We start from the raw sequence: 23,694 nt of genomic DNA, 5'->3' as shown, positions 1-23,694 counted from the left end.
AGGTGATACCTCATTGTGGTTTTGATTTGCATTTTCCTAGTAATTAGTGATGCTGAATATCTTTTCATGTGCCTTTTGGCCATCTGCAAAGTCTGTTCCAACTCTCCTTCCATTTTTAATGAGGTTTTCTGTTGTTGAGCTGTACAATTTTTTCGATGTATTTTGGATATGAACCCCTTACCAGAAATGCCACTTACAAATGTCTTCTCCCATTTGGCCGGTTGCCTTTTTGTTTTGTTGATGGTTCCCTTCACTGTATGGAAGCTTTTTAGTTTGATGTAGTCACGTCACATTCGTTTGTTTTTGGTTTTGTTTTTGGTTTTGTTTCCCTTGTCATTGGAGTCAAATCCACAAAAACGTCGCCAAGACATATCCAAAGGTTTAGTGCGTGTGCTTTCTTCTATGTATTTTATGGTTTCAGAGTTAACATTCAGCCAAGTCTTTAAACCATTTGGAGTTAATTCTGTGAACGGTGTAAGACCATGGTCTAGTTTTGTTCTTTCGCATGTGGCTCTCCAGACTTCCCAGCACCACTTACCATAGAGCCTTTCCTTTCTCCATCGTATGTTCCCGGCTCCTCTGTTGGAAACTGGTGGTCATATATGCACAGGTTTACTTCTGGGCTCTCAGTTCTGCTCTACTGGTCTGTGTGTCCGGTTTTCTATCAACACCATACTGTTTTAATTTGTGATATAGTTTGAAATCAGGGACTGTGAGACCTCTGGCTTTGTTCTTTTTTTCTCAAGGATTGCTTTGGCTATGTAGGGCCTTCTGTGGCTTGACACAAATTTTAGGATTATTTGTCCTAGTTCTGTGAAAAATGCCATTGGAATGTTAACAGGAATTGCATTAAATCTGTAGATTACTTTGGGTAGTATGGAAATTTTTAACTCTGTTAATTATTCCAATCCATGAGCACAGAGTATCTTTGTATTTCTTTGTGTCTTCAATTTCTTTCAACAGTTTTCAGTGTACAGGTCTGTCAACTCGTTTTATTCCTAGATATTTTATTGTTCTGTTGTGATTTTAGATGGGGTTGTTTTCTTGATTTCTCTTTCTGATAGTTTGTTGTTAAACCCAAACGTCACACGTAAGCCAACTTTTCTTTTGTCTCTTCTTCAAGGGAGTGAAGGGCATGGGCGGGGGCATTCATCTTTCACTCAGGAAGTATCTGTTTGTTGAGCACCTACTATGTCCCAGCAGCATGCTAGATGATGGGTTTGGATTCTATGGAAAGCAGACTTTTGAGAAGCAAAAGAAAATCTGTTTCAGTGGCTTGTGGATCCTCAAAGTAGGAACTCCCCGTCCTATACGACAAAATGAAGAAACGGCAGATGGGGTGGAGAGGGACTTCTCAGCTTATCACCAAGGCAGAAACTATACAGGAAACGAGAGACCTCACTGCATATAAATATAAGACGGATACATCAAAATCTCTGTTAACATTTCAGAGAAAGAGCAAGATACACTCTGAATTTAATCCTCAGAACTGCAGTCTGGCAAAACCAACGCTAGTTTGCTGGAGGGAGGGTGAGAATTAGAAATCGGAGAACAGCATGCTTGGACCCGGAAGTTTAAAGACCGGCAGACGTGGCTCGGCGGCTCTCCTTGCTGGCAAAGAGATCTGACCCCACCTGAAGTGACCTAAAGGACAGAGTGGGAGAGGGAGGACAGCCATCAAGGTGGCCATGGGCAAGGGGACACAGGAGGAGACACCGGCAGGAGAAACAAAGTCAAGTTTCCATGTGAGCATCACGTAAAGCTCCCCTTCCCACATCCACTGGGGCAGCTGTTCCTAGATCGTACCATGAGAGATGTAACCTAAGAACAGAAGCCCCTCTGACCCTACACCACCCACTCACTCAGTCACTCAGGATTAATTGGCAATTCCCTTTCTCCCACCAGGCCCTGTCTAGACCCACTGCCCCACTGCACCCCTCCCCCACCACTCCCCATACCCTCTCCCCTCCCAGAGTCAGTACGAAGCCATCATCACTCCCTGGCACCCCTAAGTTCCAGATCCTGCTCCATACGCTTCCCACTGCAGGCCCTGGCGGAAGAATCTGCCTCAGCTCCATTTCACAAGACAGACGATAGAAGGTAGTGATTATGAGCACACGCTCTAGAGCCACGGGCTTGGGTTATGATCTGTGTGACTTAAGGAGAGTTACTCAGCCTCTCCATGCCTCAGTTTCATCATCTGTAAAGTGGGGATAATAGTACTTACATCACAGGAGTGTTGTAAAGGTTAAGTAACTTAAATACGTAAAAGCACTAGGAGTGTGCCCAGCACAAGGTAAGCACTACATGCCTGCTGCGGCAGCTGCCAGAGCTTCTGTTGTCGGGGTCACTGCATTACTCCTACTAGCACTGTTGTGAGGATGCCTTAAAGGGTCGCACTCTCCGTCTTGCATCTGGCTTCTTCCGTTGCAAGAGATTAAGGTGTTGTCTTTCAACACCTCCCTCAGAAAAACCCCCCTGCCTAAGGACAAAAAGCTGTCAAACTCCCCTTTCATATCCAAGTCTGAAATAAATCTCTTTCCCTCCCTAAAGTTTTCAACTTTCTCCCTCATCCGATATCAAAGACGTGGCACAATGTCTGATCAAATAATGATAGTAATTACGAAAGGCGTGCATTCCTCATTCCTTCCAAGGCAGATTCATTCTCAAGAAAACTGCTAGCAGACACAATATTTTGGCACACCATGTAACACACTTAATGAGAAAGCTAAGGAGCCCCAGAAGGGGGTGTGGAGGAGAGTGGGCGCACCGGTGCCTGCTGCCCCTCCGTGAGGCCACCTCGGCACGTGCTGCAGACGAACTGCACGGCCGCCAGATCCGAGTGCGTGAAAAGTGTGCTCTCGAGATAGGGTGATCAAAGTTTCAGAGGACAGCGACCATTCGTTCAGTCGGCGAAGATGTCCTGAGTGTCCACTGAATGCTGGGCACCAAGGAGGGTGCTGGGGACACAGGGTTAAACAAGAAGGAGGTGTGATCGCTGCCCTCAGAGAACTGACGGTCTGGTGGGGTCTCAGCACCAAGAGAAGCCACGACGGTGGGGTGTGGCTGTCGCCGTGAAAAGCACAAGGCGTTCGTCCTGAGAGGTATTTATTGTAACATCTCCATTTCCCAGAGGAAAAACCAGGCACACAGATCCCCAGGACGCAAACCGAGATGGGCAGGCTCCAGACCCGGGCCCTCCACTGGAAGACGCCCGGGTGCTCTTGCGTCAGACTCCCTGCCCTAAAAGCCTTCAGCCTCAGAGTTCTCTCAGCAGCACGTGAATGGAAAGCCACCTCCACACAGACAGGGAGTGGAGAAGGGGCCGGAGCAACTGTCTCCGAAGTGAAAATAAATCCAGGAAGCAAAACGCAATGATGGTTCATACAATATACCTCAGCTTGCTGTTCCCTGTCCGCTTTGATTCATGCTAGTCTGTGTTCGGAGGTGAGGGGGTTTTGAAATGTGACTGTCAGAAGAAGAAATATGTTTTCTGAGTCCATCGAGATGGGTTCATAGCAGAGAAGGACTGACAAAGAAAGGTGAGGTAATGGAAATGTCCAGTAGCTACAAACTGTTGGCAAAAAGAACTCCATAGGGTGAGGAGAGGTCACATGGTACAGCTTATGGAAACTCCTTCTTTTCCTTTTGAAACCCATGCCTTCCACCCCAACCACCTGCCACCTCCACCTTCCCTGCAGGACTTTCTTTTCTGGGAAGTTAAAAAACAAAACAAAGTGTGAAGCTTACTTCCATATCTGTGGCTGTGATTTTTCGCTAACATTCTGGGGCCCACAGCAAGTCTGCTCCATGTTCCCTGCTTCAGTAGAGGACCTCCCTTGACCTTGCAACCACCCCGCAAGGCAAATACTATGACTAGCCTGATTTCAACACCCCAGAAAACTGCAGCACAAGGAGGATGAATAACTTGCTCAGCCTCATGGGTAGTGGGGGTGGGAGCGCTTCAGCACCAGGACACTGTGGCCCTTCCCATCTGCCACGGCTGTGCCACCGCAGACAGCCCTGAGCTAGCAGGGAACAAAGACCATCTCACGACAACTGTGCCTTTCATTCAACTGATAAGGAAACTGGGGCAACAGCAACTTAATCAAACTCCCTCCCCCAAGGGCAGAGCCCGTGACTTCTCCCTGCACACTCCCCCGTAGGTTCAGAGCTGGACCAGAGCCTGGACTCAGCCATCCCCATCACTGCCCACTGCCTCCCCAACCTGGCCCATCCCCTCGGGCTGATCTCTGTCACCTCCGGCTTTGTTAGATTTTCAAAGGCAAGAAAGGAAGAAGCTATCACTTCCTGAGAATCTACTAAACACCAGGTTCAATCAACCCTCACATCACCCCTATTAGGCAAGTGCTATTATATCTCTACTTTAAAGACGAAAAGATTGGCTTGGAGCACTTTAATTATTTGCCCAAGTCACACAGCTAGTAAACAGCAGGCTCTTAGGTACTAGGCTGCCTCCCAAAAAAGTGAACTCTTACCAGCAGCGCTTTTCCCCATCTTTCCTCCTTTATGTTCATGCTGCCCCTGCTTTCCACCCACCACTGCTGGTAGAGAGGGTGTCTGTTTCGCCAGCTCCAGGCCCGCCCTCCCACCCTGCGACCTTAGGTTAAACATGACTCAAAAGAGGACTCATGCAAAGTCAGCAAGTTCTGTACGGCTTGGTTTTCATCATCTACCACAGGCCTGGGCCAACCCTGCACCTAGGGACTTAAACTCTAGTATGACCCAATAGCTCATGTGATCAGCGCCCCACTGAAAGAAGGAGCTCAGGCCAAACACATCCTGTATCTTCAGGTCTAGCAGGCACTAACAGGGCCCCAATTCCGCGGGGATAAGCACTGATACATGAGTTTGCCTGTGAGGACCTGAGAGTGTCATAATTCAAGAAATGCAGAGGACAAGCTGTGAGAGGATCCTGAGATAATTGAAACTGACCCGTAACTCACCAGCCACCAGGGGAAATTCTATCACTTTGTTCACTTTGCTTCCATGGCTCGAAATCAAATCAGGGGAACATGATCAGATTTCCAATTTGGAACCCTGGACACGCCGCATCATCTTTAATGACTCCTAGCAAAAGATGCTCATTACAGATCTCAGCCTACTGAAATTAAAACATGAAACCTAAAAATTAGGCAGAAATTTTCAATTTCTCAGGTCAATATGGCCATGGAAAAATCATGCAAGTGGGAATACACATATGCCTTAGGGTCTCTGTTAGGCCTGCAAATATTGGAGCTAGAAAATAAACAAACAGGCCCATCAGAGATCCTAACAGGCAGGTGTGGGCCGTCTGGGTGAATAGCAACTTCTCACGATCACCGTGAACCACCCGTGTCGGGCAGCATCATCTCTCTGCTGGCGGCCAGTGTCATCTGCTCTGTGACGCAGAGCTCAGCTTCCTCTGGCACGGTCGGCTGCCGGCCCCAAGTCTTCCTGTCACCGCTGAGTGGACGAAACACAGTGCAGTCAGCACACTGTTCAGGTGCGTGCAGCACCTTTGAAATGGGAGGCTGACCATTCATCTCTCATCATCACTTCTAAACCTCACTCAGCATGGATCTTCTAGAAGCTCAGGCAACCGTGAACCATCTCCACAGACTATGTCTCCATCTCTCCCCTGCACCTCCCCAGTGGCCCTGCCCATCGTGTGACCGTGGGAGTGGCTGCCGCCACCCGAGGAACCATCTGCATTCCCAGCCGTCACATTTGCTCTGACTCCACTCTTCTCAGACCTGAATCCAGGGAAGGGGTGCAGTTCTCTGTCTGCAGCAAGGCCTCAACAGATGCCCCAGAAATACTAGCACAACATTAGGTGGAAATAGAAGCTGCAAAACTTCTATTTCCCCTCGACGTGCATTCTTACAGAGAAAAGTGAGAGCCTGGGGACAGGAGCAGTTAGGGGTGCACCCCCAGCTCCTGAACCCCCTGACCATGAACATGGTATGCCTCCTACCAGGGACTCAGGAATACCTGCAAATAGTGCAAATGATAAGTTGTAAGTTTTATTCATTTATCAATTTAAAAAAACCACTTCTGAGCCTTCAATTGTACACTACAGCTCAGAGAGAGATAAAATCCCTTCCTTAGTCCAGCTACTTAATGCGGAATGGTCACTGGGTACAAAAAAATGAACACCCAGGGTTTCTAAGTGTAACTGTCAAAACAGAAAACCCTTCAAAAAACTGGAACAAACGTGAAAGGGGCATCTGCATCCATGAGAGCTAAAGGAGGCTGGGACAAAAGGCTGGGTCACCCCCAGAAAAGACTGTGGGTGTTATTTCATCACGGATCCAGTGAGCCTCAGCCTTCAGAACCACGTCGCCCCCAGGGCCACCCGGGAGCCTCCCCCAGAGGAACTTCTCCTTAAGGCTCCCGGGCCCACGTGGAGGCCGAGCGGGAGGAGCAAGTGCGGCAACAACCCGGGGTCCCTATATCTGAAGCCGGGGCTGGACAAGGACAACGAGGGTCTTGGCAGACACACTCTCTCACCTCTGTGGTCTGTATAGCACTGAGGGTCTTGGACAGAAGAAAAGATAACTAATAAGTTAATTAATTAAAAGAATAAAGAATAAGAAGATGACCAACATGAACGTGAAATACAGTGAACTGCCTCCACCGCCTCATGTGACACTCGGCACGCTGGCGTTAATGGACAAGAAGCCGGGCCCGGAGCGGGCCACCTGCCCGAGGTCGCGGTTTCTCACCAGGCCAGTCGGCACTGGAGAAGCCCTGGAGAAGAGCGTGCTTCCCGGGAAATGCATTAGAGCAAGCACTCACACCAAGGAGGCAGAGAAGGGGCGCTCCACCCCGCCAGCCACCTGAGACACATCCCCCAAAACATGCTGAGCCCTGACCCATTTGCTCAGTAAATTACTCTCTTGAGCAGGTCAGAAGTTAACAGAACCTTCCAGCCGCCCCCTGGCCCCTTGGCTAGAGACAGGCCCTTTGCTAACCTCGCCATTAAAACTGGGCAACCTATGATATTCAACAAAGTAATCAAGGACAAATCGAAGCAATTACTTGACATTCCTTGCAATAGCCAGATGACATTTCTAATCCCAGAAAGCAAGCTGGACCAAAAATGAAATGTTTTTTCAGGGGCTGAGATAAGTTCAGCATCCATAAGTTACTATGGGAAAGCAGGGTGTTGTGTACCACCCACCCCTCTTTTAAGAGCAACGTCAGAGGTGGTGAGAGTCCCTGAGCTCTTCCCCAGCCTGCATCTTGTCTCTCCTGCCCACAGGAATGCAGCAGAAGGCTGGGTGAGCCATGTGAGTGAGCCAGAATGGCAGTTCTGAGCAGGGCCCAGACTAGGGTGAGGCTGATGGAGGTGCCTGGAGAGCAAACCTGAAGTGGCAGTGACTCCCGTGGATGAACAAGTTCCCACCCTGAGGCTCTTATATCAGATCTGCGATTGCAGAAGCAAGCCTGCCACTTGTGCACACTGGAAGGAGTAAGAAAAACGAGCCACAAGCAAGCCCACCTGGAGGACAGCAACCAGAAACAGCAGGGGGCTGGGGGATCTTTCAGAACAGACTCCAGGCCAACACTGGGTTACGGAGCAAAATCCAGAAGAGTCAGAAAACCTAGACTAAGCACCTATCTACCCATGTGCACCAAGTGTGTGAATAACATAAGGGTAAAAGCTAACATTTGTTAACATCTGCTATGTGCCAGAAGCTTTCGACGCATCAGCTTATTTCGTCTTCGCCAGAACTCTTGGAGCTGGGTGCTATATTACTATCATGTAAGAGATAAGAAATGGAAGCTCAGAGAGATTTAGTAAGTTCCCCCAGATCTAGGAGCTAGTAAATGCTGACACCGGCCATGCTATTATCCTAAGTGTGTTTTCTTCACTGACAGTCCCCCACATCCAGATGTCACTCTCAAGGAGGGGACAGCAATAAAACAATCGCTGTACAGAGGCATGTCCCAAGTTAGCAAGACAGCACCATAGCCATAACCCTCTATGCACGTACAAAGTCTTGGCGACAGACTTTCTCACCTCACACATCATCATGGCCTGACAATATTTTGAGAGGTCAGAAAGTATGGATTATCGTCCTCTTCAATGAAGAAACTGAAATGCCAACTACGGCTTCAGCGCGGGGCAGAGAGAGGATGGTGACCCAAGCCCTTTGAAGCGGACCGAGCCACGGCTCCTCCGAGGGACACCCCGCAGCAAACCACTGACCTCCACATGCCCGTGAAACTGAACATGGTGCTGACACAGCGCGGGAGGGGCGGCGGCGTGAGTCCGTCCAGGCGCATGAGCAGGGCCGGGATGCCAAAGAGCACCAAGTACTTCACGTAGAAGAAGAGCACCTGGGCCAGCGCCAGTCCTCCTGAAAGACAGAGGAGCTGTTAGACACGGGGCAGGCAGTGGGGCGTCTCCAGGCAAAGACCAGCCTTCCAGGAGATGCAGCGCCTGCCACACTGCTCCGCCCACCACCCTCCTCCCACCCGTGAGCACCTGAGTCTTTTCAAGTCTCCCACCTTGGTTCTGACCAATGACACTTCTGGATTAGCAACTATGAAATTTCTTTTATTATTGTGGCAGGCAATAGGACCTGTTTGCAGTCATGCTTTCACAGGTACCAGAAAAGGGCACACTCAAAAACATACATTGCATTTAAAAACTATTGGAAAGGAAAATCCTTCCCAAGTCCTTTCAACCTTATGTAAGTCCACACCCACTGGGATGACGAGAATCAAAAGGTCAAATCAAGGACCGATGGGTAGAAGGTGGAAACACTGGAACCATCGCGCACGGCTGGCGGGAATGCAAGATGCTGCAGCCACTTTACAACACAGCTGGGCAGTTCCTCACGTGATCACATGCAGAGGTCCACATGACCCAGCGATATGCCCGAGAGAAATGGAAACCAACATCCACACAGACATTATGCCCAAATGTCCACAGGGGCATCATTCACAACATGCAAAAGCTGCAAAAAGTTACTGCCTGGACCTCTTGACGCTGCACGAGGATCTGTGAAAGACTGTCACTAGTGTGGAGTGTGTGGCTGTAAATCCAAACAGTGCCAGCAGCAGCCCACAAGCCACTTTCTGGATACGCAGTTCGGGAGACGGCAGGTAGTGGTCCAGACTGAACGCCGTGTGTCCTGCGAGGAGGAAGGCACAGGAGCCATCATTCCACACAGGACCGGTCAGACAAACAGGCTCTCTGGACCTCTGGAAGCCAGACTACAGTCATGTCTGCTGGGCGGGCAGGGCCCGGAACGGCAGCATCCTCAGACATGTCTGACAGGAGTCAAGATAGAAAGCTGACATTTGTGTGTGAGTACATATGTATAGATGTGTGTGTGTGTGTGTGTGTGTGTACACACATGCATCAAGAACGGGATATACATGCCAGCAATAGCACCTGGGGGGCATACGACCACCCCGAACAAAAGAGAACCCTCAGTTCCACTGCGGAGCTGCCAACATGGGAGAATCTGAAATACTGGGGTCAAAAAACCCAGAGCTAGAAATGACAGGACACAGGAAAAGGTGACCGACAGAAGGGCACAGCGCTTCGCTTCCAGAACTGAAAACGATCAGCTTGACAGGCGGAAGGCACCAAAGGAGCTTTGGGAGAGGGGCGTGGCCGTGGGCGCTCTGTGCACGGGAGCATCAGCGAACCCTCTCCCACTCACCGAACGCACCATCGGAGAGGACAGGCTGCTGCTCCCTGTCTCACGCACTGCCTCTGATGTGATACTACTTTTGTGCAGTTATTATATCTGAAGCACATGAATTGAAACCCATAGCTGAGTCTACATTTTTATGAGTCACCATTTACACAGAATGGGTACCATTTGTTAGTATCCTCATACAGAACTGAGCTGGAGAAATGGTTGATAGGTACTTACTTTTACACCATGGCTAACTCTAATGGAAGATGAAGTAATTGGGGATCTTCACCCCCATATGGACGAAGGCACAAGAAGCCACCCATTTATCAATATGCAGCAGGTGCTCTGTTTACATGTTATTGAACATTCTTATGGGTTAAGATACAAAAGGTTTAAATTTATCTTTTTCCCTTGATATTTTAATAACTGGTTCACATGCTTATAGAAAAAAGATGTAGAATGGCTTTTAAAGCATTATCACTATAATATCTGTATTGTTTAATATTTGAGAAAATTGTGTTTGTGCCTGAGTTTACTAGTTCTGCTGCCTTGCTGCTGGTTTTCGTCACCACTGTGAAAGATACAGAGCTCATTACTCTCTCCCCTCGACCTCGAGCTTAGCCTTTCCCTTGTAAGACTTGGTCTAAGGTTTCAGGGTGCGTCCTAAGGATTTTGTTCTCACTGGGCAGACAATATGACTGATGAAAGGCAACATAACAATACAAACGCCTCTTCTCTGACCAAAAGTTACTTGACACACATATATGGAACTAGCTTTCACTCTACCCAAAAATACAAAATGTAGCTAGTTTTCAATGCTTAAAAATTTTTTGCTGGGACTGTATTTAAAAGATTCTCTCATTTTCAAGAGTTCTGATTGGTTTTATCTAACCTAACGCCTTCCTCTCCAAAGAAAGACTCATAGGTGACATTCATTTGTTCAGTGAGCGTGCACCGAGGGCCTGACCGCTGAATCGCTAGTTATGGGCCATGAGAGGCAGACTAGAGGCTAAATCCACGGGGGCCCAGCCCCAGGGGCTCACGGGTGGGTGTCAGTTGCAGCCCCGTGTACCCTTCCCCTTGGGCACTCGGCGCCGCTCCAGCCCATATGCCCCATCGCCCCTCCTCCTCCTGGAAGAGTCCCAGATGCCCTTCCACGCCAGCTCAAATATGGCCTCTTCCTTGTATCTTCAGTATGCTCCACACAGAACTAATAACTTATTTTTGCACTCATTTCATAGAGAGCTATTAAGCACCAACTGTTTGCCAGGCACTAAACAAGGCACGGCCCCTGCCTTTGCCAAGTCTACGGTCTATTCACAGAGACAGGAAAGAATGTGCATCAGAAGTGGGATCGAAACCCACGCCACTGGGGCAGGCAACGGTCTGCACACAGTGGCTGAGACAGTGGCTCACACACGTTAGAGATTTAACAAATACTCACTGTGTGCTTAGTGTGTGCACACGTGTAAAATACACAGCCTGGACTTCCAGGGCAAGGCCGCGAACACTGGTTCCTGAGACAGCACCGCGGCATGGCGACAGCAGCTGCTGATTCTCACGGCGACCTCCACATGCCGGGCATCACCACATGTAATTCGCACATCACACTTCTCTGTGGACATTGTCACTACCCACATTTTCCAGACAGGACCCTGGGCACAGAAAGGCTACAAAATCCACCCAAAATCACACACTACTAAGTGGCAGGGTCAGGACTTGAACCTGGGTCTGTGTGCCTCAGTGTCACTAAGTTTACTAGATCCACCTACAACTCTGAGAGCAGGCTCCACACAGAGTCCGTGAGAAGCAGACCAGGTGGCAGCGTGAAGGAGCTGTGAAGGGGGGCAACTGAGGGCCGTCCAAGCAGAAAATAAAATGCAGAGACACGGCGCTAGAGATCCTCGGAAAGCCAGCCTCCAGCAGCACGCTGCAAGCAAAGGCACCCGAGAAACAAACGCAGAACAACGGTGGAGCCCAGGGTGAGCACCTCCACGTCCACGGACTGGAGACCCGGACGCTCTTCCTGCCAAACTGAGTCGTCGTCAACTCAGGAACCCGGAGGAGAGTTTCCCTCCCAAACGGTTCCACTTTGCACAGATTAGTTACTGGAAAACCTAGTCCTGAGTACTTTCTTCTTCTTAGAGTTTACATCACCAAAATGCCTCTCTTCACAGAAAGGACACATTGCTTGGGAGAAATAAAGTCACCGAGGTAGGCATGCAATCCCATTTGCCCAACTTCTGTAATTACATGTCTTGTTGTTAATGTCTTGGGGGGGGGGGGAGACTATAAGCCACAATATGTCACACAAGATCCAAATTATAACTGTCCTATAAAAATACTGAATACTGCACAAAACACATCTTAAAGTAAAATCAAGGTGCTCCAGAAACATTTTTATATGGCAAAATAAATTTAAATTGAACAAAAAAACAGCTCTAGTAGTATCACAGAACAGACACGCTGAATTAAGAGTGTATTTATTTATGTGTACAAAGGCCCTTCCCAACCCAAAATGACAGGGAAGAAGGCTCCACCCGTCAGAACTGCACTAACACCCCACACACACGGCTACGTATGAGTTAATAAAGTGAAGCGGGGGAGGGGGGAGTTTTTACACAGGACAAAGTGACCCAAAAATTCTGTCAAGCAAATTTTCAGGTAGAGACCAGGTATAGATTTCTGTTTGAATTTTCATGCTTCAGTGTAACTCATTCAGCCCAGTAGAAGTGCTCTGTAAAGTCTATGTACAAAAAGAGTCGGAAATTAACTACTGGTTAAAGTATTCTATCGCAAATCCTTCAAGGAAGGAAAGAATCCCTTTAAAAAGTAGATAATTGTCTCCTTAAAGTATCCAACAAATTCAGAGTTCCACACATCAACTTTGCCTGAAAGAAAGGCGCACCACCCTAGCCATCTAAGACGTTATCTGTACACTAGTTTCCCTGGGCGCAATCACTGATGAGAGAGGCGCTAACAGATGCCGTAGTGTTCTGAGGGATATTGGGGCTGGAGAGATGGAGGGCAGGGAATAGGTGGTGTGTCAGAGAACCGCTGCCCCCTGCTACTCTCGGCGACACCACAGTGTCGGGCAGGCCCCTCTCCCCCTCTGTGAGCACGCACCCTGAAGTTATCCTCACGCCACATCATGTATCTGTAATGGAAGAGTCAAGTTCATGGTAGTACATCACAGAGTAGCTTCAGGTTCACACTGCATTAATTTTATATAATCTCGGGATTCGAATCCAGGGAGAAAATGTATAAAAACTAATTTTTTCTACAGTATATTAACAAACCTTAGCATGTTTAATGCAACCAAAAAGTGGAAAAAGAACAAAATTTAATGCTATCTGATATATCCTTGTGTTCCCAGCTTATAAAATAAACATTAGATGCCAAATATCATATCCCTCTCCCCTCCTTGTGATGTTGTAGAAGGAAAAAAAGCAAATGGTTGGCTTTTTTGGCGTTTCATCACCATTTCTAAAGGTGCACAGACTTCCTCTCAGCAACAGCTGGTGCTGGACTCACTGAGTCAAAACCCCCCTAAGTACGCCCACTTAGGGACATAGGCCTCTAAACTCCAACCAAGGAGCAGTTAAGATTTTCAAAAGAATTCTAACGTACATCCACTGAGCTTTAGCACACCTTCACCTTGTGCGAATACCTAACCTGCAATCATCTTCACCTCCCCACCTCCCCACTCCCCGCCAAGCCCCTTGCCAAAGCTCTTTCATCCCCCAAATCTCATACACCTGGACTTGCCATGGGGCAAGACCGCTCAGTAATGCGATCTTTCTGAGCTCTTTCGAAGAAACACTATAAACTACCACCTTCATCCTAGGCTCCGTCGAAGTAGGGTACAGTTACAATACACCATATTTCATCTTACAACACTGAAGTTCAAAAGAAAACTGGATGGACACGTGTTATCATACCTTTGTCTAAACCCACAGGATGCAAAGCACCAGCTGGGAACCCTAGTGGCTGTGGGTGGCCGTGCTGAGCTGAGGCCAGTGCACCACCCACTGCAGCTGACACCTCGGTGCGGGGGGGCGGGAAGCTGACACGGCAGGCAGTGCGTGTGCGGGCGTAGGGGTTATGCGGGCTGTCTTGGTCCCTTCCTCTCAATTATGAAACCCTCTTAAACTGCTCTCAAAAATTAGTCTTTTAAGAAACAAAAGCAAATGAGAGTTATTATCTTCTTGAGAGACTCCTGAAATATTTGTGGATAATGATAGGATGCCTGGGACTCAAAGCAACACAGGGGAGAGTCCAGATGATAACTGTTGAACCTGGACGATGAATACATGGGGGGTTAATTACAGGTTTAGGCTCTGAGTTTTCCAAAACACCACGCTTCCAAAGGGGAGGCATTACGAGCCCCTATCTAAACCCTGAACTTCAGCCAGGGATTCTCGACTTCCTCCTCATCCGCCAACCACATGCATTTGCAGAAGACAAGGAGCCCCGAGGACTTAGATCTGCATGATCCCACCTCCTCGCTCAGCCTGTGAGCGCAGAAGGAAGCCCCGCAGGGTGAAGGGAGAGGGGCAAATCAGAGAAAGGAGAAGTGGAGGGGGGGCGTGCTGCGAGGCAGGACAGTCAAGTCACTGATCAGTCCCCCGAGCCCTGGGAATCGGTGGCTGTGAAGAAGTGTCTCCCTGTGGGCAAACGTGCCACCACGGCCTTCATCAGTTACAACAGTGCTCCCCAAATGCGTCTGCTCCTAAGAATCACCAGGGATAACAGTGAATCATGGATACCTGGACCAGTCCCTGGCAAGTTCTGATTTCTGAGAAGTTACGTGCAGTCAGGTTTGAGAAATTGCCAGTTAGAAGATGCACACCCTACTCCCTTTCCCCAGGTTTAAAAAGATACATCAATGCGTTGACAGCAATTTGGGGGTTGGCGAGGTCACCCTCGTGTCGCTGTGTACTCCTCTCTCCCGGCTGCCACATGCGGGAAAGAAAGGCCTCTCTCGAGCAGCCCCCAGGCCACGCCCCAGAGCACCACCAACGATGCTCCCGGCTCACTCTGACGCTCCCCAAATGCGGTGCCTGAGAAGGCAACACAACACGCAGGGAATTTGAAATGAGCCTCGTGCCAATGGACTGGCCTTCAGTTTTGTCCGCTAAAGACCACTACAACTTGGGCAGCCACGACTTCCCGGTGAAGAAGCAGCGCTCTGCGGGCGTGAGAGGGAGGGGCAGCGGCCTCCCGGACCCCGTCGGACGCTCTCCACTTCACAAGGGAAGGCATGGTGTAGGAGAAAAAAACAACGTCACTGCCAGCTACCTAAGCCCCCTCAAAGGATAAACCCTCAGGTAATTCTCAAGCCTGCTCGTATTTTTGGGGGGGCGGGGGAGAGTCAAAGTATGTTTAATCTATATTTATAGAATTTTATCTATGTGTTTATTTAGTCTCATAGAATCGTACAATATATTCCCTCAGCTGTTGTGATAGTGCTTGAGGTGTGTGAAAGCGATTTAAAATGTGGTCATTTGAAAGGACATACAATGATCCCTTCCAATGATCTTTCAGAACATGCGGGTTGCACTCTGGGCCCCTTCCCTCTCACCGGGGGAGGACGGTTTGAAAAGCAGGTGTGTCCAAGTCCCCAGCGACTGAGCTGGATCTTCACTGGCCACCCGTTCGCGATGAACCCCAAATCCTCATCACTGACACCAGCACTTCTCCTAAGTTCTGGAACTGCGGTACGACCACCCCTGCACCTCCGGGTCCCTGGCCCCTGTGCCTCAGGAAGATCTGAGGACGAACGAGCAGGTAGTGGTGGCCTCTGGGGGCATCGTGAAACTGTGCTGGATTGACCTGAACTCCATGACCACCATTTTCTCATGGACCACAACTTGATCGGAAGACGGTTCGCACTTAAATGACACTTGAGATCACCAGGCCCATCTGAACTCCCTCAGTCTGCCCGGCCTCACAACGGTGATGACTATTCGGGACTGGAACCCTCGACTTCTCTCTCTGATCCGGAGTAATTTATTTTCGCCGTGGGGGGCTCGAGGGGACATGCCTGGCCTGGAGGTAAGCTGTTTTGAAGCAGGAGTTAGCTAGATAAAGGAAACCTTGGTAATGACATGTGCCCAGCACAAGGATACCCAAAGGCCTGGGGCGGGGGCAGAGGGGGGCAAGCAGGAGGATAGGAGGGGGGAGAGAGAGAGAATGTGTGTGGGGGGGTGGGGTGGCAGGCGCAAGGGGGGAGCGGGGTGGGGGGAGGTGCAGTCTCTAAGAAAACGGGACAGTGTTTGCTCCTGAGAGAAGACAGGCAGGAAAAAGCGGCGGGGGGGGGGCAGAGACAAGGGCAGAGCAGCAGGGCGGGAGAGCAGAGCCTGAGCTTCAGATGTGGCAGAAGAACCAGGCGCTCCAACTGTCAATTTGAAGTTGTCCACGTGGCTCTCTCCCCAACACAAGTCCTCGAACACACATAATGCTCTACCTGAACAGATTTTTGTTTGCGGGGAGGAGGGTTGTGTACAAATCAAGTAAAAGAACCAAGTACCACATGATAATCAGGGCAACGCAAGACGGTCCTGAAACAGAAGTAATTCCACAAGAGCAAGAGATGCCAGACAGAGGAGGCCGCGGGCTGGAAGGCCACAGGCTGGAAGCCCACGGAGAGCGCTGGCCCCTGCTCACTCTGGGAGCGAGGGGCCACGTCCTCTTCACCTGGAAACGAAGGGGCTGCCACATAACTCACGGCTGAGATCCAGTAACATTCTCATCTACAGCCGATACATTAAAACATGTTCTATATAAAAACCGAAAACTGGAGTAAATTAAGAATTTTTTAACATTTTGCGTAATTTCGTGAAAAGAACTTACAGGGATAAAACTCAGAGATATCACGGAAACTGGAATAAGAGTGGCCACTTTGGCAGACCAGCTCTCTCAGGTCACGAAACACCACCACCACTCCACCTCAACCCTTTGTAAATGGACCCGGAGAGGCTGAATATCAGGCTGATAAAATCGTGTCCAATTTGAAGTTCTCAAATGACTGCCTAGCTTCTACTGCCACCTCCTGGACCTTTCTGGCATGTCTACCAGATACTACGGAACTGCTGATACCAATAGCCACACATACACTAAATCAATGAATACATTCCAGAACCTCTGGCCGATGCAAAGATTCTCATAATATTAGCAAACGGAATTCAATAACACATTAAAAGGATTATACACCATGGCTAAGTGGAATTTATCCCAGAGATACAAGCATGGTTCAACTTCTGTAAATCAATCAAAACAATATATCACGTTAACACAGTAAAGGATAAAAACAATATGATTATCCCAATAGATGCAGAAGGAATATTTAACAAAATTCAACACTTTTAATAAAAACTCTCAGCTAAGTGGGTATAAAAGGAACATATATCAACATAATAAAGGCCACATATGATGAACCCACAGCTGATTCATAATCAATAGTGAAAAGCTGAAAGCCTTTTCTCTACGATCAGGAACGAGATAAGGATGCCCACTATCAGCGCTTCTATTCAACACGGTATTGGAAGTCCTAGCCACAGCAATCAGATAAGACAAAGGAAAGGCATCCAAATTGGTTAAGGCATCCACTGATCCCTGGCTGGTGTGGCTCGGCGGATTGAGTGCCGGACTCCAAACTGAAAAGTCGATGGTTCAGTTCCCCATCAGGGCATATGCCTGGGCTGAAGGCCAGGTCCCCAGTTGGGGGCATGCAAGAGGCAACCATGTATCTCTCACACACTGATGTTTCTCTCTCTCTCTTCCTCCCTCTCTTCCCCCCTCTCTAAAAAAGTAAATAAAATCTTTAAAAAAAACAAACAAATTGGTAAGGAAAAAGTAAAACTCTCATTATTTGCAGATGACATAATACCATATATAGAAAACACTGAAGATTCCTCAAAAAACTATTAGAACTAATAAATGACTTCAGTAAAGTTGCAAGATACAGGATCAATATATTAAAATCTGTTGCATTTCTATTAACCAATAATGAACACTCAGAAGAAGAAGGAAAATAATCCCATTTACAGATGCATCAAAAAGTATAGACAACCTAGGAATAAATTTAACCAAAGAAGTGAAAGACCTGTACTCTTTTTTTTTCTAAGATTTTATTTATTTATTTTTAGAGAGAGGGGTTAAGAAGGGAGAAAGAGAAGGAAAGAAACATCAGTGTGTGGTTGCCTCTCACCTGGTCCCCGCTGGGGACCTGGCCTGCAACCCAGGCATGTGCCCTGACTGGAAATTGGACCAGCGACCCTTTGGTTTGCAGCCCACTGGAGCTCCACTCCAATCCACTGAGCTACACCAGCCAGAGCAAGTACTGTTAATACTATAAGTCATTAAAGAATTGAACAAGATACAAATAAATGGAAGGATATACTTTGCTCATGGATTGGAAGGATTAATATTGTTAAAATATGCTTACTACCTACAGTAATATACAGATTCAATGTAATCCTATTAAAATACCAATGACATTCGTCTCAATTATAACAACTAATTCTAAAATTTATATACAACCACATAAGACACCAAATAGACAAAGAAGTCTTTAGAGACAACAAAGTGGGAGGTATCACACTCCCTGATATCAAACTATACTACAAAGCTACAATAATCAAAACAGTATGGTGCCGGCATGAAAATAAACACAACAGAATAAAATACAGAGCCCAGAAATAAATTCCTGCTTATATGGTCAATTAATTTACAACAAAGACAGCAAGTATATACAATGGGGTAAAGACAGTCTCTTCAATAAGTAGTGTTGGCAAAACTGAACAAATACATGCAAAAAATGAAACTGGATGACTTTCTTACAATATACCAAAAAATTGGATTCAACCACACATTAAATGGATTATACACCATGGCTAAGTGGAATGCATTCCACTTAGGATGAAAGTGGAATACATTTAGGATGAATGTATCCCAAAATGGATGAAAGACCAAAAACTATAAAACTCCTATGAAACACAGGCAGACCCCCGGTCAAGATGGCGGTGTAGGTAAACACAGCTTGCCTCCTCATACAACCACATCAAAATTATAACTAAACTATAGAAAACCATCATTCAGATCCATCAGAAATCGAGCTGAATGGAAGTCCTACAACTACGGAATTAAAGAATAAAGTACATCGAGGCTGGTAGGAGGGGCAGAGATGCAGAAGGGTCTGGTCCCACAACTATGAGTAGGAGATAAAAATTAGGAGGGATACCTCAGACGCAAAGGGTGCCAGCCCCACACCAGGCCCCCCAGCCCAGGGCTCCAGTGCCAGGAAGATTGAGGCTGTGGAAGACAGAAACTGCTGGACTCCCTGGAAGTTCCTCTTAAAGGCCCCAAGTACAGACTTACTCAGACTCACTCCCTCTGAGCTCCAGAGCAGGGGCAGCAGATTGAAAGGCACCAGAGACATGGGGAGGAAGTGAATTGTCCAGCATCAGGGTGAGAGCTGTGGGGCAGCTTTCACCGAGGCAGAAGTGCTGGCAGAGGCCACTGCACCTTTTCTGAGCCTTCCCCCCACAGAGCCACAGAGCTGGCAGCCACTGCCATACCCAAGGCTCCATCAACCTGGTTTAACTTTTTGCCCCACCCTGGTGATTCCCTGAAGCCCTGCCCCACCCAACTTTCAGGCCCATGCAAGCTGTCTCCACTGGCTTTTCCATACGAATGGCTTGTCTTGGCTCATGCTTCAGATTTTTCTAAATTCTCCGAAACAAGCAGCATCTGGCTTCAGTGAGTTCCATACCTCTCACTAAGTTGCCCCAGGCCCAGCACAAGCAGCCACCAGCCTTGGTTCACAGCTGGGCCTTGTCTGGGCACCTCTAAGATCAGCACAAGTAGCAGCCATCAGCAGATCACTTTGCAGCTTATGCTGCGTGACCCGAACAGAACACAGGTGGTGGCTGACCTTGGATGTGCCAACAACAATCAAGGCTCAACTACAAGAGGGTGTACACAGCATATATAGTGGACATACCTTGAGTACCCAACTTGGACAATAGCGGAGGCTGTGCCACTGGACCCTACAGGACACCTACTACATTAGGCCACACTACCAAGCCTGGGGGACATAGAAGGTCTCCCAAATATCAGGACATAGAAAAAAACACAGGGAGGCTGCCAAAATGAGGAGACAAAAAAAAACATGGCCCAAATGAATGAACAGAACAAAATTCCAGATAAAGAACTAAGCAAAATGCAGACAAGCAAGCTACTAGATGCAGAGTTCAAAACACTGGTTACAAGGATGCTCAAGGAACTTAGTGAGGGTCTCAACAACATAAAAAAGATCCAGTCAGAAATGAAGGATACACTAATTAAAATAAAGAACAATTTACAGGGAATCAACAGTAGAATAAATGAAGCTAAGAATCAAATCAGCAATTTGAAATATAAGGAAGCAAAAAATAACTAATCGAAACAGCAAGAAGAAAATAGAATGCAAAAAAAATGAAGAGAGTATAAGCAACCTGTGGGACAACTTCAAGCATACCAACAATTGCATCATGGAGGTGCCAGAAGGAGAAGAGAGAGAGCAAGAAATTGGAAAACTATTTGAAAAAATATGACAGAAAACTCCATAACTTGGTGAAGAAAATAGACATACAAGTCCAGGAAACACAAAGGGTCCCAAACAAGATGAACCCAAAGAGGCCCACACCAAGGCACATCATAATTAAAATGCCTAAGGCTAAAGACAAAGAGGGAACCTTAAAAGCAGCAAGAGAAAAGCAGTTAGTTACCTACAAGGGAGCTCCCATAAGACTGTCAGCTTATTTCTCAAAAGAAACTTTGCACACTAGAAGGGGCTGGCAGGAAATATTCAAAGTGATGAAAAGCAGGGACCTATGACCAAGATTGCTCTACCCAGCAAAGCTATCATTTAGAACCACAGAATAAATAAAGAGCTTCCCAGACAAGAAAAAGCTAAAGGAGTTCATCTCCATCAAACCATTACTATATGGAATGTTAAAGGGTCTTCTTTAAGAAGAATGTCAAAGATATAAACAATAAAATGGCAACAAATATATATCTATCAACAACTGAATCTAAAAAAAAAACAAAATAAACAAGCAGAACAAAAACAGAATCACACATATAGAGAATGTCTTGATGGGGACAGATGGGAGGGAGGGGGGTGGGGGGATGGACGACAGGGGCGGAGGGACTGAGACGTGCACCCCAGCAGTTACGGAACGGCCCTGGGATGCAAAGCACAGCAGGAAATGGAGCAGCCGAAGAACTCATGTGCCCAACCCATGGACACGAACAATGGGTGAGGACGGCCTGAGGGAGTCGAAGGAAGCCCGGGTGGAGGGGGCCAAGACGGAAAAACCGGAACAACAGTAATAGCATAATCAATAAAATATAATTTTAAAAAACAGTCAGTAAACTCTTGACATTGCTCTTAGCAATATCTGTTTGGCTATATCTCTTTGAGCAAGGGAAACAAAAAATAAATAAACAAATGCAACCACATCAAACTAAAAAGGTTTCGCATAGTGAAGGAGCCATCAACAACATTAAAAAACAATTTATTGAATGGGGGAAGATATTTGTCAATGATACATATAATATGAGGTTAATATCCAGGATATACAAAGAGCTCATACAATTTAATACAAAAAAAATCCATGTAAAAACTGGGCGGAGGACCTGAATAGACACTCCTCCAAAGAGGACATACAGATGGCCAACAGACATACAAAAAGATGCTCAGCATCACTAATTGTCACAGAACTGCACATTAAAACCACAATGAGATATCACCTCATCCCTGTCAGAATGGCTATCACCAATAAATCTTAAGTAAGTTCTGGAGAAGATGTGGAGAAAAGGAAACCCTCATGCACTGTTGGTGAGAATGCAGACTGGTATGACCACCGTAGAAAATAGCATGGAGATACCTCAAAAAATTAAAAATAAAGTACCCATATGATCCAGCAATTCCATCTCTGGGTATTTATCCAAAGAAAACAAAAACACTAATTCAAAAAGGCGTCTTTATTGCAGCATTATTTACCAGGGGGGATGTATGGGAAATCTCTGTACCTTCCTCTGGATACTGTTGTAAACGTAAAACTGCTCTAAAAATAAAGTCTTTTTTTTAAAAAACGGTTTTATGAAAGTGCATCCTGAACGTATCTTGGAGGACAGGGGGAGGGAAGGTGATGGGATTTCGGGTGCAAACAGGGGGCTTCTAGGATTCTGGTTCATTCTTAATCTGAGGCTAGATGCACAGAAGAATCTCGGATGACCTTCCCGAGTCACGGGACAGAGCCCCCTCGTGCTGACCCTACAAGGAATACTTGGACAAGAGAACAGCTTCTCCCTTACGGCTTAGGCCTCATTTTGAGTTGTGTTTCCCATCACTCGGAGTTAAAACCGCCCCAGCTGATACAGCCTCTTAACTTGAATACAGTGCAACTGGGGGTCGATTTAGTATAAGCCACCGTATGGTCTATTCTGTTTTGTCCAATCGCATCACTAAACCCTTAGAATATTAATTATTCCAACTATAAAGAAGAGTTGTTCAGAAAGAAGAGACTGGCACTGAACACAGCTCAGCGTTTTTCCAATGTAAAAAGGAGGCTTCCTTAGAAACACTGATGGAGCTGGTGTGGCACCAAGGACAATCAGGGTTGGGTTTGGTTTCTGTGATCCATAAACCACCGAACGGACAAGGAGTCCCAGATACGGAGCCCGGTGGACTCTCGCCCTCCCCTCGCAGGGGTCAGCCCGAACTGGCCGGAAGATCACACCTTTCCCATCGGGGCACAAGCTGAGGTCAGACCATAGGCTCGACTCATGACCACGGGGAGTTCTCGAAAGGAGAGCAAACGAGATGAGGAGATTTAGTTCAGCGGGGGCATGGCCACTGCTTGCTGGGCCAGAGGGAGAAAGGACAGTGGTTTGTCCGCAGACCAGTCCTGTACTGGAGACAGCGCCCTGCTGGGGAAGTGACATTGCCCCACCTGCTTGCAGGTAGGAAGAAATGGGTAGGCAAGAGAAAGGGGCCGAGACAGGGACCTACACGTGCACACACCATTTACCGTGTCTAGGAGAGGCAGACCCAGCTGAGCGTGGTCAGGTCCCATGAGGAAAAGGGACTGACCGGTTCCCTTGGCTCCCAGACACACGGCCCTCCCCTCCACCAGCCACCTCACACAGGTGCCATCTCAGCCACAAGAGGAACAAGGTTAAAAAGGAAAAAGGTTTGCTCAAGGCAACTGCACCCCCACGTACCCCAGGCCAGCTTCACCCTGAAGCTAATTCTCGACGCTGGCCGTGTGGACAGAGACTCCCAGTTACCTAAGGTCCAGCAAGAGACGGTCCTCAGGAGCGGCGCGCTGCCGTAGATGGCGTGCATGTACATGAGGTGAACCATCAGCTCGGCCAGGCACCAGCAGCAGAAGAGGCGGCCCAGCCCCCGGGCGAGGACGGAGACGCTCATCTTCAGGGAGCAGGGCTCTTGCTGCTGCATCTACGGCGGCAACACAGCAAGTCACCAGACCGCACCTCCGCCCCTGCGACCTTTCAGATCGTTGCCAGCACGATGGTTTCAATAAACTGCCCACAAACACAGTCGCTGCACCTACTAAAAGAGGGTTGGTCTAGTTTGCCTTGGGAGCATGCCATGTCCATGGGTAGAAACATCACACCTGAGCCTGAAACTCCTCTGCCCCCGGGTAAGGACGTGGTGCATTGACAAGCCGGCCTAGTGCCGAGAGCCAAGACGGGCTCTGTGGGCCTGCAGGCCAGAAACCGCGCTGCAAACGCCCAGGACTCTGGGGTCTCTTTGGGTTCAGGGGCCCCTGCCTGTCCTCACCCGTCACCTATGCACCTCTGAGGCTGGTGAGAGTAGGGCCAAGTCAGGAAGGGGCACAGGGCGGGTGAGGGAGGGGGAAGGAGAGACGGAGCCCAAAACCAAGGGAAAAATTAGGTGTGGCTATGCCCCCTTAACTGCGGTTGTTTTTGAAACATGGTGGAGTAAACCCAA

At 47.9% G+C, this 23,694-nt stretch overlaps 1 protein-coding gene across 1 annotated transcript in view; it reads right to left on the bottom strand.

The window, feature by feature from the left end:
- HHAT (hedgehog acyltransferase) overlaps positions 1-23,694 on the bottom strand; it is a 223,980-nt gene that overhangs the window by 154,669 nt on the left and 45,617 nt on the right. The window contains 2 exon segments of the mRNA XM_028530785.2: positions 8,219-8,369; positions 23,007-23,178. Coding sequence (XP_028386586.1) covers positions 8,219-8,369; positions 23,007-23,178 — 323 coding nt within the window.

Source organism: Phyllostomus discolor, chromosome 14 (genome assembly GCF_004126475.2).
Source record: "Phyllostomus discolor isolate MPI-MPIP mPhyDis1 chromosome 14, mPhyDis1.pri.v3, whole genome shotgun sequence".
Classification (NCBI taxonomy): Eukaryota; Metazoa; Chordata; class Mammalia; order Chiroptera; family Phyllostomidae; genus Phyllostomus; species Phyllostomus discolor.
This window is presented reverse-complemented; position numbering and strand designations above follow the sequence as displayed.